Genomic DNA, 14,911 nt, shown 5'->3' with positions numbered 1-14,911 from the left:
CTATGCATGGGGGGGGGAGGGGGGGGCTCATCTGGCAGGGAAGTGCATTCAGGGCAAATGGAGCCCAAATCAAATGCATCTTCATATCAGTCAAAAAGAAATGTTAGCTGTACAGAATGCTCTGACAGCCTTCAAGGACTACCTTCATCCAGGACAACTAATGGTAAAGACGGACACCACCACGGTTATGTGGTACATAAACAAGCGGGGGGGGTACCCATTCCTACCCCCTCTGCAGACTAGCCATGGCATTGTGGAACACTGCCTTGAGCTACCAAGTACAACTACAAGCTCAATTCCTGCCAGGAAAGCTGAATATTCTGGCAGACGAACTAAGCAGAAATCTCATGGACCCACACGAATGGAAACTGGAACCACAGATTTTCAACATGTTGACACGCAAATGGAGCCCAGACATAGATCTTTTTGCCTCACCCCAGAACTACCAGTTGGACAAATTTTGCACAATAACTCCTCAAAAAAAAAGCCTGGAAAGTGGATGCTCTGTCCTTCAGCTGGAAAAACAGTCTATGCCTTTCCCCCTCTGCCTCTGCTCTCCAAAAGTTCTACTAAAAGTCAAACAGGACAAAACAAAAATTATTTTGATTGCTCCAGACTGGCCACACCAACACTGGTACCCACTCCGCAGTGTCACAAATGTCTCCATGGCACCTGCCTCAGACACCTTCCTTACTGTCTCAGCAGGAGAACCAGATTCTGCACCCTCCGCTCCAAACATTGAATCTTGCAGCTTGGCTAATCATTTAAATTCCCCCTTAGCATCCCTCAGCAAACCTGTGATGGATGTCATTTTGGAGGCGAGAAGACCTAGTACTAGAAAATCTTATGCTGACAAGTGGAAAAGATTTTGTGCCTGGAGTCAGTCTCAAGGGATGAGCACAGCAGCGCCCAATTTACCTCAGATTTTGCATTACTTAACTGAGATGCTCCACAAGGGCCTGTCTTTTTCCTCCATTAAAATCCATGCCTCAGCCATTTCAGGTCATTACAACACAGAACCCCCCTCCCTCTTCTCTCATCCTCTGCTAAAGCAGTATCTCAGAGGGGCCAAAAACTTGAGATCACCCAGGAGAGCTCCAACCCCTGCCTGGGACCTTAACTTTGTGTTGGAGAAACTCACTCTACCGCCTTTCGAGTCCGCTGCTACTGCAGACTTAGTTTCTTTCCTGGAAAACAGCCTTTCTTTTAGAAATCACTTCAGCTAGAAGGATATCTGAATCACAGGCCCTTATGGCAGTGTAGCCTTTCATCATCTTTCATGCGGACAGGGTGTCAATTCATTTGCCAACTTTCTTTTCAAATCCACAGAACAAGGAAAGCGGATTCTGCATTCATTGAATGTACAGAGACAACTTGGATTAATTTTCGAAGAAAATCTGAACTGCTGGTAGCATTTGCTGCAGGGGCAGAGGGGAAGGCTATTTCAAAGCAAACAATTTCTAAATGGATTAAGCCATTGTATTCATTTCTGCTATAAGCACCATGGAAAACTATTCCACAGGGGATCAGATCTCATTCCACCAGGGCTACATCTACTTCTGCAGCCTTTCTCACAGGTGTTCCTACCAGGGATATTCTAGAAGCTGCTACCTGGAGTTCAATTCATACTTTCACCAAGCATGATCACTTACCAATTTTCTCTAAATCCACAGCTGGCTTTGCCACTGCTGTCTTGCAGGGCCTTATTGCTGTACCTAATGGTATATAAACTCCTCCTCCCAACCATAGCTTTGGGAATCTATCCAAATGTAATGACTGAGACAGTGAAACATTAAGAACATGGTACAGTTGTGTACATTTACCATAAATGTAGATGTTCGAGTGTATTCACTGTTGCAGTCCTGGTTACCCTTCCTCCAGCCCTCTGTTTTTTCTCTTACTATACCTCTACTTTCTTTTACTATGCTTAAAAGCCTTTTTGGTGTATTTGCTTTTGTTTGGAGGTATATTTTTGTGTGTTTAATTATTTATATATTTTGCTCCCCATTTGGGCGGCACCTGACATCTGGGGCAAGAAAAACTGATGTAATGGCGTCTGCTGCATTTTTTATACCCCTGACAACCTGACGTCATGGAAGAAGGGACAGCAACCGACACAAGACCCAAGACTTTAATCAGGCCGACTGAGGGCAACCTGCCAGCAGATTACCCAAATGTCATGACTGCAACAGTGAATACACTCTAACATCTACATTTATGGTAAGTGTACACAACTGTACTTCAATAGACAGCTTTGCACCAGGGGCAGAGGACAAAGCCGTATCAAAACAAACCATCTCCAAATGGATAGCACACTGCATCCATTTCTGTTACAAACATCATGGGAAACCACTCCCACAGGGGGTTAGAACACATTATACTAGGGCAACTTCAACCTCTACAGTTTTTCTCAGAGGGGTCCCTACGAGGGACATCCTGGAAGCTGCAACATGGAGTTCTGTTCATACCTTCAAGCATTACCTCCTGCCTATCTTTTCAAAATCCAGGGTAGGCTTTGCAACTGCAGTTCTTAGGGCATACTAGCCAGCCCCAACTCTTCTTGACTGCCTCCACCCATTCCTCAGCTTTGGGAATCAACCCAAGTGTAATGACTGCAACAGTGAAACACAAACATAGTACAGTTGTGTACACTTAACATAAATGTAGATGTTCGAGTGTATTCACTGCTGCAGTCCTGGTTTCCCACCATCCAGCCCCCTTGTCTCTCTCTCTCTCTCTCTTCCACACCATTACAGGGCTATTGGTGTTTACTTTCTAGTGGTGGTGGTAACTCCACCATAACTTAGCTCCCTATTTGGGGGATCCTGACATTTGGGGCAAGAAAAACTGATGTAATTGCATCGGCTGCCTGTTTTTATACCACTGACTACCTGACATCAGTCCTGGAGTGACAGCAACCGACGCAGAAATACTAAGCCTCTGGTATTCGGACCGACTGAGGGCTATCCCTGGCAGGATAACCCAAGTGTGATGACAGCAACAGTGAAAAAACATTCAAACATCTACATTTATGGTGAGTGTACACAACTGTACTTTACCTCTGCATCTCCTCACCCCAGTCCTAGAACTCTATACAGACGCATCAGATGTGAGGTGGGGGGGGGGGGTTTGGGCAGATTTCCAGTTAAAGGACTTCTGTCTCCCTCCCAGAATACAGAACGTATCAACATCAGGGAAATCGGAGCATTGCTTTTAGCTCTTCAAGCATTTCACCCTCTTCTTTGCACAGGCCCCCTCAGACAATGTGACAGTCTTTTGGTATGTGTATAAGCAAGGGGTGGAGCAAATATATCTCCTTTACAGGTTGACTCATCTGGTATGGGAATTTCTTGCCCAGTACCACATGACTATTCAGGCAGTGTGCATTCCCTCCAACCGGAGTCTCATGGCAGACACCCTGAGCAGGTTCTCGACTCAGTCCCACGAATGGATGCTTCACAAGGATGTATTTCTGAACATAATCCACCAGTGGGGGTATTCCTCAAATAGATTTATTTGCCTCCCCTTGTGCAAACAACTTCCAAAATTCTGTGCCAGAGACCCAAGTTCTTCATTTTGGAAGGTAGTCGCCCTCTCCTTCTCTTGGAAGGGGATGTTTCTGTAAGCATTCCATCCCTTTCCTCTTATCACAAAGGTCCTGTTCGAGTCAACAGGACCAACCAGAAATCTTGCTGGTGACTCCCTTTTGGCCAAGACAGGACCGATTTCCTCTTCTGCTTTCAGCCAAGGGCCACAAGTTACCCCACAGAGTGGACCTTCTCACATATAAGAAAGGATCCCTGTTACATCCACACCTGTCAACTCTACAGCTGACACTGTGGGTGATAGGGTTCTAGTTCCTTTCAAACACCTGTTCTCCGGGGACGTGCTCAGGGTTTTGCTGGAGGCCAGAAAACCCGGTACGAGAAAGTGTTGCATTTCCAAATGGAAAAGATTTTCACTCTGGTGTCTTTGTAAGAACCAAGACCTTCTGACAGTGAGAATCCCAGTGGTTCTGTCTTAATTGTGTGAATTGCTGTCTGCTGGCTTGGCTTTTTTCTGTCAAAGCACACATGGCAGATATTTCTGCTTGTCTGTCTCCTCCTCTAGCATCCAGATTTGAGGTGAAACTGTTCCTAAAAGGCACCCTTCATATTAGGCCTCCCAGGAAACCTTTTCCTCCTCCTTAGGATCTCAAATTTTGTTTTTAGAAAAATTGACTCTGGCCTCCTCCTTGGGATCTCAGATGTTCTTCGTGTTTCACTGTTGCAGTCATTACATTTGGGTAATCTGCTGGCAGGTTGCCCTCAGTCGGCCTGAATAACCAAGTCTTGGGTCCTGCGTCGGTTGCTGTCTCCTCTTCCATGACGTCAGGTCATCAGGGGTATAAAACATGCAGCAGACGCCATTTTATTCAGTCTTTCTTGCCGCGTGGTGCCCAAAGCAGAAGCAGTTTGCAAGTGCCAGTCGGCAAACTCCTGAAATTTTCACATTAGACTTTCAGAACCAAAGTCTTAAATTAAAGCTAAGTACCCTATTGGGGAAACTTTTTCTTGCTCTTTACCGATGTTGGTAAAAGTTAATTGCATTACTTGTGGGAAGCAAATACCTCCTAAAGATTATCATTTGTACTGTATACTGTATTCCTTGCCTAGGCCCAGATCATAATGTGCCTTGCTGTCGGTTTTGTGCTAGATTTAACCAACGCACTATTAAGCGTCTGTATATTTTTGCTTCAAAATATTTTGGATCCAGATTTAATTACCCTGAAATTTTGTCGGATAGCAATCTGACTACCGGAGTTCACAAAAAATGCAAAGAAAAAGACAGACCGTCTAGGTCCAAAACCGACTAAGCTTCTCATAAGCCATTCACTGGCACTCGGTGAGGTGCTTTCGCAGCCCCTGATACACGCTACTTTTGAGTCGCAGGCCTCTACCAAGACCAATGTGGAGTCCGGTATGCCGCGAGATTCTCAGAGTATTGAACCCGCTGATGTCTCTCCCTTGGATGGGTCCGGAGCCGCTGAGCAGGCACCGACTTCTGAGGGTGTTTTCAGGCCTCAACATTTTTATATAAAACAGACGCCAGCTTCAAAATCAAAAACAACTTCCAAGTCTAAAAAACTGACGCATGAGCCACGTGCTTAGGCCTCTATACCTGAAAAACAGATGATCAAAATGGCTGAGGACTTAATTACCTTGATCAGGGGTTTCCAACCCCCCCCCCCCACCCCCTGCTAAGAGGCCTAGTTCCTCAGCATAGGCCTTTGGCTATACCTCCTGTATTAGACGTTGTTGATCTCTGATAGAGATTCGAACAGGTTGGAAAGCATACTTTGCAATGTGGTTTTGATTCCTTGGAGGCCTCTTGCTGATCATGTTAAAGCTAAATTGTTGGATGTCTCTTTACAGCATGGTACTTTGGTAATAAGGAGGTTTTAAAGAAAAAAGAAAAGAAAAAGACAATCTATGCAAACTGTAAAGATTTCTTACAAGTGCCTCCCAGGTTTCAGTAGGCACTGGTAAAATAAATTGGTTTGGTCCTCCATGGTTCAACAGAGCCTCTCAAAGCAAATCCAAAAGCTCAAAGGCTCTAGATACCAATTCAGGTTCTTACAGGTCAAAAAGCAGTAGGGTGCTCACCTCTGGAGGAAGCAAAGCACAACCCCTACAAAGTAAAGTCTCATTGACTTCCCATCCCCATCATCCCCAAGCACTATTTTTTGGCAGCCCTTGGTGGGGAAACCTAGCACTTCATGCTCAAAAAAATGATTAATTACATTAAGGACCAGGGTATTAAACACAGTATCCCAGGGGTATTTCATTTTTTTTCATACCAATTCCAAATGGTTGACCAGATCTGCCACAAAATCAATGGGCAGAGGCTCAGAAACAAGTTACATCCCTCATGGATATGGGGGCTATTCAACCAGTACCAGAACAGGAAAAAGGACAAGGTTTTTATTCAAGGCTGTTCCTGGTACCCAGAAAAGACTATGCCTGGCGTCCAGTACTGGACTTACTGATTTTGAACACGTTCCTGGACATTCTAAAATTCAAAATGCTGACTGTACAAAAGCTACTGCCTATGCTGGGCAAGAACTCTTGGTTAGTGACTGTAGACTTGAGGTATACCTGCATATCCCAATAAGGGAATCATGCAGAAGATACCTCCGCTTCAAGGCAGGTTTTATGCATTGCCAATTCTCTGCACTGCCCTTTCGCTTATCTACTGCGTCCAGGGTCTTTACAAAGTGCCTGGCACCAGTAATTGCATTTTGCAGACAAAGAAGCATACAAATTTATCCTTACTTGGATGACACTCTCATTCAAGCAGAAAACAAGGACATTCTTCAACATCTGGCATATGTAAAAAGGCTTCTAACATGCCTAGGGTACACAATAAACGAAAAGACATCACAACTGGTGCCCTCTCAAAAAAATTACATTCCTAGGTGCAAGCTTGATTACAATTGCCCAGATGCCTTACCTTATGCCAGACGAACAAAGGGAACTGACTATATACTTCAAACAGATGGCAACAAAAACCCAGTTATCTGCAAGACAAATTCTGCAGGCTTTGGGGTTCATGGCATCCTGTGTTCTACTAATTCCATATGCAATACTGCATATCAGGAAACTTCAATGGTACCTAAAAAGTTTATGGAGTCAACATTCACAGTCTGGAAACACTCTCATTCCCTGCCTACCACAGGAGTTTCTTTGGTGGGCAGAGACATGCCACCAAAACAAGGGACTGTCATTCACTCTACCCCCCCATCCCCACCCAAACCCTAACTACAGACGCATCAGACTATGCTTGGGGGGGCCCACCTGGCGGGGAGACGCATTCAGGGCATATGGAGCCCAAAACAAATGCATCTGCATATCAACCAGAGAGATGCTAGCTGTTCAGAATGTCCTGACAGCCTTCAAGGACTTACTTCATCCAGGACAACTACTGATAGACGGACAACACCACGGTTATGTGGTACAGAAACAAGCAGGGGGGTGCACATTTCTACCCCCTTTGCAGACCAGCCATGGCATTGTGGAATACAGCCTTGACTTAACAAGTACATCTTCAAGCTCAATTCCTGCCAGGAAAACAAAATACTCTGGCAGATGACCTAAGCAGAAATCTTATGGACCCGCACGAGTGGAAATGGGATCCACAAGTTTTCTGCACGGTAACACAGACATGGGGGAGCCAAGACACAGATTTGTTTGCTTCCCCCAAAATTATCAACTGGACAAATTCTGCACAAGGACTTTATCACAGGCAAGCATGGAAAGTGGATGCCCTATCCTTTAGTTGGAAAAACCTATCAGTCTACGCCTTTCCCCCTCTGCCTCTTCTCTCCAAGGTTTTACTAAAGGTCAGACAGGAAAAACCAAAAATGATCCTAATTGCTCCGTACTGGCCTCTCCAGCACTGATGCCCAATTCTAAGGAATATGTCTCAATTCCCTCCTTGGAACTTGCCTCAAATTTACCTCATCTACTGTCTCAGCAGAACCATCAAATTCTGCACACTCTGCTCCAAACTCTGAACCTTGCAGCATGGCTGATCATGTAATTATTCAAACACCTCTCAGTAAATTTGCTGTGGATGTCATTTTGGAAGCCAGAAGGCCTAGTACTAGAAAATCTTATGCTGATAAATGGAAAAGATTCTGTGCTTGGAACCAAGCACAAGGAACGGACACAGCAAAACCAAATATCCCTCAGATTTTACAATATTTGACTGAGATGCTTGTCAAGGACCTATCTTTTTCTTCAATAAAATACAGAGGGGCCAAAGATTTAAGGCCTCCCAGATCACCAACTCCTGCATGAGACCCCAACTTTGTGCTGGAAAAACTCGCCCTGTCTCCTTTTGAACCAGCAGCTACTGCAGATATAAAATTTCTATCTTGGAAAACACCTTTCCTTTTGGCAGTCACTTCAGCAAGAAGGGTTTCAGAACTACAGGCTCTCATGGCTGTGGAGCCCTTTTATTACAATTTACCCGGACAGGGTGTCCCTCAGGACCAATCCTTTTATGCCTAAGGTGGTATCCAGTGTGGCTCTTAACCAGACAATTCACCTGCCAACATTTTACCCAAATGCACAGAACAAGGGGGAGCGGATTCTGCATTCATTGGATGTACACAGACAACTAAGATTCTACTTAAACAGGACCAAATCTCTAAGGAAGTCTGAGCAACTACTGGTAGCATTTGCTGCAGGGTCAGAGGGGAAGGCTATATCAAAGCAGACTATTTCTAAGTGGATAAGCCACTGCATTTGTTTCTGCTATTTGTGCCATGGTAAACCTGTGCCCAAAGGGATCAGGTCACATTCCACCACGGCTGCCTCTACCTCAGCAGCTTTTCTCAGAGGGGTTCCAACCAAAGACATTCTAGAGACTGCTATTTGGAGCTCTGTTCATACCTTCACAAAGCATTATCATTTGCCTCTCTTCTCCAAATCCAGGGCAGGCTTTGCCACTGCAGATCTGCAGGGCCTTATAGCCGCTCCTAATGCTATTTAGTTCCATCCTCCTATCCATAGGTTTGGGATTCTACCCAAATGTAATGAGTGCAACAGTGAAACACAAAGAACATAGTACAGTTGTGTACACTTACCATGAAAGTAGATGTTAGAGTGTATTCACTGTTGCAGTCCGGGTTACCCACGCACCATCCCTCTTTTCTATAACTTTTCTTTCCTTCACTATATACTAAAGCCTTTGTGGTGTATTTGCTTTTAGATGAAGGGAAAGTTTATGTTGCTAAAAGTGCATTTACATATATTTCTGTTTTATATATATATATATATATATATATATATATATATACATATACATATATATATATATATATATATATATATATATATATATATATATATATATATATAGGTTCATGGGTTAGTACTAAGCTAACTGCCATTGCGAGCCATTTTAAGCCTAGCCAATTATCCCTTGAGACTCAAACCCTGCACCTTGTGTTTGTAAGGCAAACACCTTAACCATTAGGCCACCGTCCCAACCCTCTTTATATATATATATATATATATATATATATATATATATATATATATATATATATATATATATATATATATATATATATATATATATATATATATATATATTTTTTTTTTTTTTTTTTTTTTTTTTTGCTCCTGACCTGGGGCAAGAAAACCTGAATAAAATGGCGTCGGCTGCATGTTTTATACCCCTGACGTCATGGAAGAGGAGACAGCAACCGACGCAGGACCCAAGACTTGGTTATTCAGGCCGACTGAGGGCAACCTGTCAGCAGATTACCCAAATGTGTAATGACTGCAACAGTGAATACACTCAAGCATCTACATTTATGGTAAGTGTACAGAACTGTACTTTTTTTTTTCACCTCCCTTAAATGTTGCCCTTGAAAAACTGTTAAGTGGCCTTGATTTAGTCTAAAAGGGTGTCAAAGCTGCAGGCTGTTACAGCTTCACCCCCACCCCCTTCTTAGTATTCCATGAGGACAGGGTATCCTTGAGAACAAATCCTTTTATTCCAAAAGTGGTTAATGAGTTATCCTTTAACCAGTTTAAATTACCCACTTTCTTCCCTTCTCCACAAAACTACAGTGAAAGTATTGCACACCTTAGATGTACATAGTTTACCTTGACAAGACTAAAGCTAAGTTGTCTATCAGGAAATCTGATCAATTGTTTGTGAACTTTCATCCCAGGGCTCTGGGTTTACCCATTTCCAAGCAGACTTTCTTCTTGGATTTCAGACTTATTTCCGTTTGTTTATATGCTCTATGGAAAGAGCATCTATTCACCTGTGAAAGCCCATTCTGCCAGGGCTGTGGCTTCCTCGAAGACATTCTTCAAGGGCTTAGATAACAGCGCCATCTTTGAGGCAGCCACTTGATGATCTATTCATACCTTTACCAAACATTACAAACTAGATGTCATTTCCAGATCCATAGCCGGATTTACTAAAGCCATTTTACATGGCTTTATTGAGAGCTCCTCTGCTCCTTCCTCCTCCTCCCCTTGAGCTTTGGCACTCTTCCTCAAAGACTATTATTATTTCATCTGCGTTGTGGCTTCTCCGTAGCCTTTGACAAGTCACTGTAAGATCAGTGTGGTCTCGTAGTCTAGGTCAAGTTTTGTGACTAAAATCCTCTGAGATTTTGTCATGATGCTGTCTATGAACTGAAGCTAGGGACTGTGCCTGACTGTTGTGGTTAGCGGACTGGATCATGTAATATCTGAAAGTTATGTTGAGTCTTTCGGCTTTTCCCAGTTAGGGGTCACCACAGCTGAACTCCGGTTCGCTAATGATTGGCAGTAGATTTTTACGTGCCGAGTTGCCAGCCCTGACGCACAACCTTCAACGAAGGGACACCCATTCACACGTCTCCACACAGAAGATGCTCTAGTTGAGAATCTAACAGGACGTCTTACTGTGAGGCGACAATGCTACCGCAGCACCACCACCGCAGTATGTACTTGTAATGGTAGAGCTTCAAGACTCAGCAGATCAACATACACTCCCACCTTCTTGCAAATTTATCCTTTGTGATAAATCTGGAAGAATGTCCTGCAGGGGCCTATATGTATGTAATCATTCTCTGCTGTAGTCTTAATAGGCAAACATGAGCTGGAGAGAGGAGGTGGTGTGTAACATTATTATGCAAGTAATGGGAAAGTTTAAAGCCTGGCTGAGTCTCAAATGTCAAGTGACTGCTACCTATGGCTACCAGTCCTGCAACTGAAATGAGCCTGACGTGTGCTAAGGTTCTAAAGTTATGGTAAGCACATAACCATTTCACAGAAGGCAGTAGTAAGCTGGCAGTATAGCCTGGTGAGTTTGATGGTGTTGGGTGCTAAAAGTATGGGCAAGCTGTGTAATTTTGATTGTCACTTAATCTTTAATTGTAGTAAAGTTCCTGGGGTTACCTGTGAGAAAAGGGGCATTTTTGCGTAATTAGTTACTGTAGTTAACGGTGATTGAAATATGTTGTGATGTTTTGTTACATGAAACATTTTACTCTCTCAAACTGTATTTAGGACCGTTACTAACAGAAGCAGTTTGTACCTAAAGTAATGGCTTGTATTCAGCAGAGTAGGAGCAAAGTTGTATGTTATATCAACACATGAACATCTTGAGTGTCTAACAAAGCACTGTGTTGCTGCAACTTTGAAATTGGGTGAACAAAATCTCATTTTATCTTCGCATTCTCCCCTTGTGTTTGAATATAACACTTATCGGGAACTCTTAAGTGGTTTGATTGCCATTTCCTCCAGTTCTGTAAAATGAGAGTTCTTTAAACTAGACCTGAAGTGCTTAAGCTCTTCCTGAAAGCATGCAGTTAAGTTGGTGGATTTTTGTTTTGTTTGCAGATGGTAAATATATTCATAGCAACATTGGGAATAAGTTGCATCTGACCATCCTGGTTTCTTTATTGAACTTTGCTTTCATGATTCGGTATGTATGCATATAACCGAGTACTTTTAGAACCCCATTAGTTCTTCATGGGCAGATATGCAGAGTAACTCAGGGTCATGGAGGAATAAATTTAGAACTATTCCTTTTTTCTGCAGTGTACTGACAAAGTTTTGCCTGGTACTTGTTTTGATGTTAATTTTTTGATGGCTTGATTGCTGTGTTGTTCACCCAGGTCCAGCGCTGCAGTGGAGTCCGAGCTAACTGTGACGTTAATCCTGCTTGTTGTTTGTGTGGTTCCCGAACATCTGTGTTACCGGAGATAGTACATGAAGCTGCTTTATTAGAACGTTTGTCTCAGCTTGATTCTTGCATTCATCCAGTTTTGTCATTCCCTGATGGTAAGAGAAATTACTTTCACAGCTTTGCTAAACCTATATTGTATGTATCTTAACAAGATTGTACACTTTTCATTCCTTTTCTTAGCCTTCATAAACTGTGGACTTGCCACCACTGTTATCTGTCCATGTCATTTTTAGTGTTGCATGCAGCACAAGTGACCACTAGATGGCAACAGTTTCCATATTGCAGTTAGCCAAAAGCAGTTGAAACGATTTATTCCACATTTTAGCTAAAGGCCTGTTGGTCTGTTTCACTGCTAGATTTCTTGGCACTGGGTGAGTATCATTTGTTGTAAAGACTAATGGCAATGTTTTTATTGCTGCTTCTGTATCTGTTCGACACCTTTTATTTTATTTATTTTTTATAGGAAAGAGCTGTTTGGCATTGATATTTTTAGAATTCACTTTGTATGTCTTTTTTGCTTATTACCAAAATTCTGTTAGGATAGCAAAATAATTTTATTTGTACTTCTGGGTATGATGTTGGTTGTCTTGACTATTGGTATTTCTTTTCAGCCCAGTCTTGATATTTTTTTTCTTTTATCTGTTATACTTGGGGAGGGGGGGTGCACATGCATGCATGCCTGCCTGCCTGCCTTCTGCTGGGCATATGCTATTGACATCACTTGCTTGGCTGGGGGTGCTTTCTCTGCTGAACCTGTGGAGAAGTTACTGGTCTCTGTGGCTCTTATTTCCCTGTCTGCAATAAAAGGAACAGCATAGTCGGAGAATCTTTGGATGTCTAGCTAGCTCCAGTTGTGCTACTTGACTCTGGTGGGTGACTGTGTTATGGCCAGAACTGGTTCCTCACACCACTCATTAGTTTCCCCAGGCTTTCTGGTGTAGCACCTACACTTTACTAAGGAACGGAAAATGGATGCATCCGATATCACTATAGGGATGCAGTCTTTTGGCAAGGAAGAACAACTCTTAGCCTTGGGGAAGGAGCATGTGAATTCCATCACGTACCCTGGCAAGGGATCCTGAGCCCTGGAATAGTGTGCCTGCTGTAAATCAGTTTTTTTCCAGTGAGTTGACTAGGAAGAGAACAAAAAACTTCTATTTCAGTTTTTCTGTGGACGGAATATTTTCTGGGATTTGCTGGAGATTTTTTTTTTCTCTCTACTATCTCAGTAGAAGAGAGAGAACATTACCTCATTTTCTGAGTTAGAATCTCAGTCCAGAAGAGCAGCGATTGGAGAGAGCATGTTGTGCCTGAAGAGTCTGAGGAAAGTGTTGCTTTGCTTCATTGTTTCTTGTGAAGACTATTTTTTTTCTGGAACTTGTCTAAAAGGAAAGAGATTTTTCAGTGGTAATGAAGTTCCTATTTCCCAGCAAGTGTATTATGATTTGTTACATTTGGATGTTCCCCAAGTGTACAGTTCTGCCTCCTGTTTTATGTGCTTTAAAGAATATTTTTTCTTGTAGCTTGTAGTTTACCTGAAAGTTGGCCTCCTGCCCCTGGGAAGTCTGACAGGTTATTCAGGATACCTCCAAATCACAAATAATTTTCTGATCCTAAAAACGATGTTGCTGTGATTTCCCAATTAAATGTGCATCTGCTAAACAGATCGGTACTGCTAATCCCTTTCTGTCTGACAATGATGGGAAAGTTTTTGACAAATTTGGGAAAGTGGATTTTTATACCGCTTTAACATTTAGAATTTTAAACTTTTGGACTGGTAGGTTAATTTTTACTTTCCTTTGAGAACATGCATAGGTTAACTGTCAACTTTCACTCTTTTGACTGAACATATTCTTTGACTGTTTAATGCCTGCTTCTCGTGTAATTGAACATGCTTCAGTGTTATGGTTCTGCTGATATTGCCTCCAGAGCTGCTGCTTCTGGGTCAGACATGAGAAGATTTGCTTGGCTACATTCTCAAAATCCCCCCCGGACAAGGAAGTTCTGTTGGCCATTCTGCAGCTGAGGTACTTAAGTTTGAGAGGGGAAATTTGATTCAATTGTTCATCCCTTCTTTTTTAAGGCAAAAAAATTCTTTCGTCTCTGCCCCCTTTTTCAAAAAGCAGTTCAAACAGGAAGACTGTTCCAAACAGGGTTAAAAAAAAAAAAAAGTGGCAAGGAGGCTCCAAAAAGAAAAGGACAGCCCGCTAAGTCAGTGACTTTGCATTTTCATGTTTCTTTCCACCTTGGGAATCCCAAGTCTGTCTTGGTCTTCCTTTGTGGTACACCAGGTTGTTTCAGACAGATGAGTTTTAAAAGTAATTCAAAAAGGGTACAGTTGGCAGTGGGAGTTCCTGCCTCATTTCCAAGAGGGGTTCCTTGTCTAGTAAACCAAGTCTCCCGGTTTCCTCTAGTTCTGCAGCGCATTTTTGCAGGAAGTAATAGAACCAGTGGCTGCCATTCAGATGGGGAAATGGTTTTGAGAATTTTTCTGGTGCTAAAGAAAGAAGGAATTTGGAAGCCTGTGCTAGACTTTTACTTTCTAAACATTTTTGTCAAGTTCTCAAAGTTCAGAATGTTCTCGCCTCAGTCCCTGTACCAGCTTTCATGGTAAAGGTAGATGTTCTGTAGTCCTATCTCACCACCATTTTTACATATGGGGATCGGAGCCGTTCCTCGGCTCCGACTCTGCCTATTTACAAGCTGAAAGATTTCTGGTTGGCTCTTGGCTGGGTAGGTATCCCATGGTGCACCAGTGCAATCCCCAGATCTCGTTTGCTGCATTAGCAAGTTCGGTTGTGCTTCTCTTTGGCTCTGGCTAAGTGTTGCATTTATTTCAACTTTTACCAAATTTCTTAGCTCTGTTTAGTTTAAAATAGTTTACAATAGTTAACTGTTACTGCTTATGGTTAATTAGTTAGCGTAGTTAGCTTATACTTGAGCCATTTGGTGCAATTTTTGGCCTTTGGCCCCTTTCTTAGTTTGGTATTCCATGTACTGGTTTATTCATAGATTTAGTAGTTGTAGGCGCCTTTTGCGCACTGCTAGACTGTCTGTGTTAATTGGAAAGTCGAGTTTTTGGTGGTTTCCGCTTGTTAATTGTGTTAGCTTGTTAGCATCATTGGATTTGCTATTGTTGACAGAACTACGTTCGGTTTGTTGTTGG

The 14,911-nt window shown here is 42.7% G+C and overlaps 1 protein-coding gene across 1 annotated transcript in view; it reads left to right on the top strand.

The window, feature by feature from the left end:
• Window positions 1–14,911, top strand: part of KANSL1 (KAT8 regulatory NSL complex subunit 1) — a 1,638,220-nt gene that overhangs the window by 1,112,222 nt on the left and 511,087 nt on the right. Inside the window, exon 7 of the mRNA XM_044060463.1 lies at window positions 11,675–11,840. Within this exon, the coding sequence (XP_043916398.1) occupies window positions 11,675–11,840 (166 nt within the window). The remainder of the gene's footprint in view (window positions 1–11,674; window positions 11,841–14,911) is intronic.

The sequence above is a fragment of the Protopterus annectens genome, chromosome 2.part0 (assembly GCF_019279795.1).
Source record: "Protopterus annectens isolate FY-2018-M chromosome 2.part0, PAN1.0, whole genome shotgun sequence".
NCBI classification, from domain to species: domain Eukaryota; kingdom Metazoa; phylum Chordata; order Ceratodontiformes; family Protopteridae; genus Protopterus; species Protopterus annectens.
The sequence above is the reverse complement of the archived record's forward strand: the minus strand, read 5'-3'. Positions and strand labels throughout refer to the sequence as shown.